Source organism: Acanthamoeba castellanii, assembly GCF_000313135.1.
Source record: "Acanthamoeba castellanii str. Neff unplaced genomic scaffold scf7180000084756, whole genome shotgun sequence".
NCBI lineage: Eukaryota > Discosea > Longamoebia > Acanthamoebidae > Acanthamoeba > Acanthamoeba castellanii.
In genome coordinates, this window is record NW_004457498.1 from 164,040 (window position 1) to 165,072 (window position 1,033).

The 1,033-nt window shown below is 59.3% G+C and overlaps 2 protein-coding genes across 2 annotated transcripts in view; one reads left to right on the plus strand and one right to left on the minus strand.

The window, feature by feature from the left end:
* ACA1_395250 (uncharacterized protein) overlaps window positions 1-202 on the plus strand; it is a gene marked incomplete at both ends in the record, with an annotated part of 760 nt that extends 558 nt beyond the window's left edge. The window contains one exon of the mRNA XM_004340703.1: window positions 132-202. Within this exon, the coding sequence (XP_004340751.1) occupies window positions 132-202 (71 nt within the window). The remainder of the gene's footprint in view (window positions 1-131) is intronic.
* Window positions 203-288: 86 nt separating this feature from the next.
* ACA1_395260 (uncharacterized protein) overlaps window positions 289-1,033 on the minus strand; it is a gene marked incomplete at both ends in the record, with an annotated part of 1,255 nt that continues 510 nt past the window's right edge. The window contains 3 exons of the mRNA XM_004340704.1: window positions 289-417; window positions 514-726; window positions 808-861. Coding sequence (XP_004340752.1) covers window positions 289-417; window positions 514-726; window positions 808-861 — 396 coding nt within the window. The remainder of the gene's footprint in view (window positions 418-513; window positions 727-807; window positions 862-1,033) is intronic.

Here is a 1,033-nt window from a genome sequence, read left to right on the forward strand (position 1 = left end):
ATCCACGGCCACAAGCAAGGCAGGGGGTACGCGGCAGCCTCGGCTTCCTGCGGGGGGGGGAAGAGTTCAGCCTTTGAACAAGAAGCATGAACCAACGACGTACGTGGTACTGGAGTTGGCGCTAGCTGCAGGGTTAACAGTGCGCGCCGAAGCGGGTTTCCCGCTCTCGCAGGGCTTGACGGGCGAGGTGTTGCTGTTCTGAGGCGCGTCTTCCATCTTCTTCTTTGGCTTGTTCTTTGCGTCTCGCGACTTTTTATTTATTTTCTGGCTTTGCTGACGTGGCAGTGGTCATTGTGTGGGCGCGACAAAGGGCACAAGAGGCACCACAAAGGGCACTGAGTCGGGGGTGCGTGCGGTGTTCTTCTCCAACGTGCTGTCCGCCAGGTTGTCCCACTCCCGTTGCAGCTTGGCCACTTGCTGCACGGTGCCACACACACACACACACGAAAAAACGTGAGAGGTGCGTGAGAGGTGCGTGTGCGGTGTGTGCGCTGTGTGTGCGATGGTGCGAACCTGGGCAAAGGTGTCCTGGGAGCGCTTGAGCCTGAGGTCGATCTGCTTCTCGATGCGGACGGCTTGAGTGTGCGTCTCGAATTCCTCGCGAGCGCTCAGGATGGCGTCGTCGCGCTCCCTGGCCCTTTTCTCCAGGTTGGGCAGGTTGGAGCGCATCTGCTCCTGGTAGAGCCTGGCCTCGACCTCCTCGATCCGATCGCACTCGCGCTCGATCTGCGTGTGTGGTGGCGAATTCTGAGAATTCCGCACACGCCGCACGCCACACACCGCACACAGCACAATCATATCGTGTACCTCAGCCTTTTCGGCGTTTCGCTGCGTGGGGCTGACGTTGGCCGTGTTGTTCAGCTGCGCGCCAGGTGCCGAAGAACGCTCGTGTGTCAGCGACCACTAAACAGACTGAAGCGGAGTGGACAAAAATGTAGATTATACTCTACCCGAGCGATCTTGTTGTCGCGTTCCTTGCGGGCGCTGGCGATGCGATCGCGATAGTTGCGGCTGTAGAGTTCGACCAGCTTCG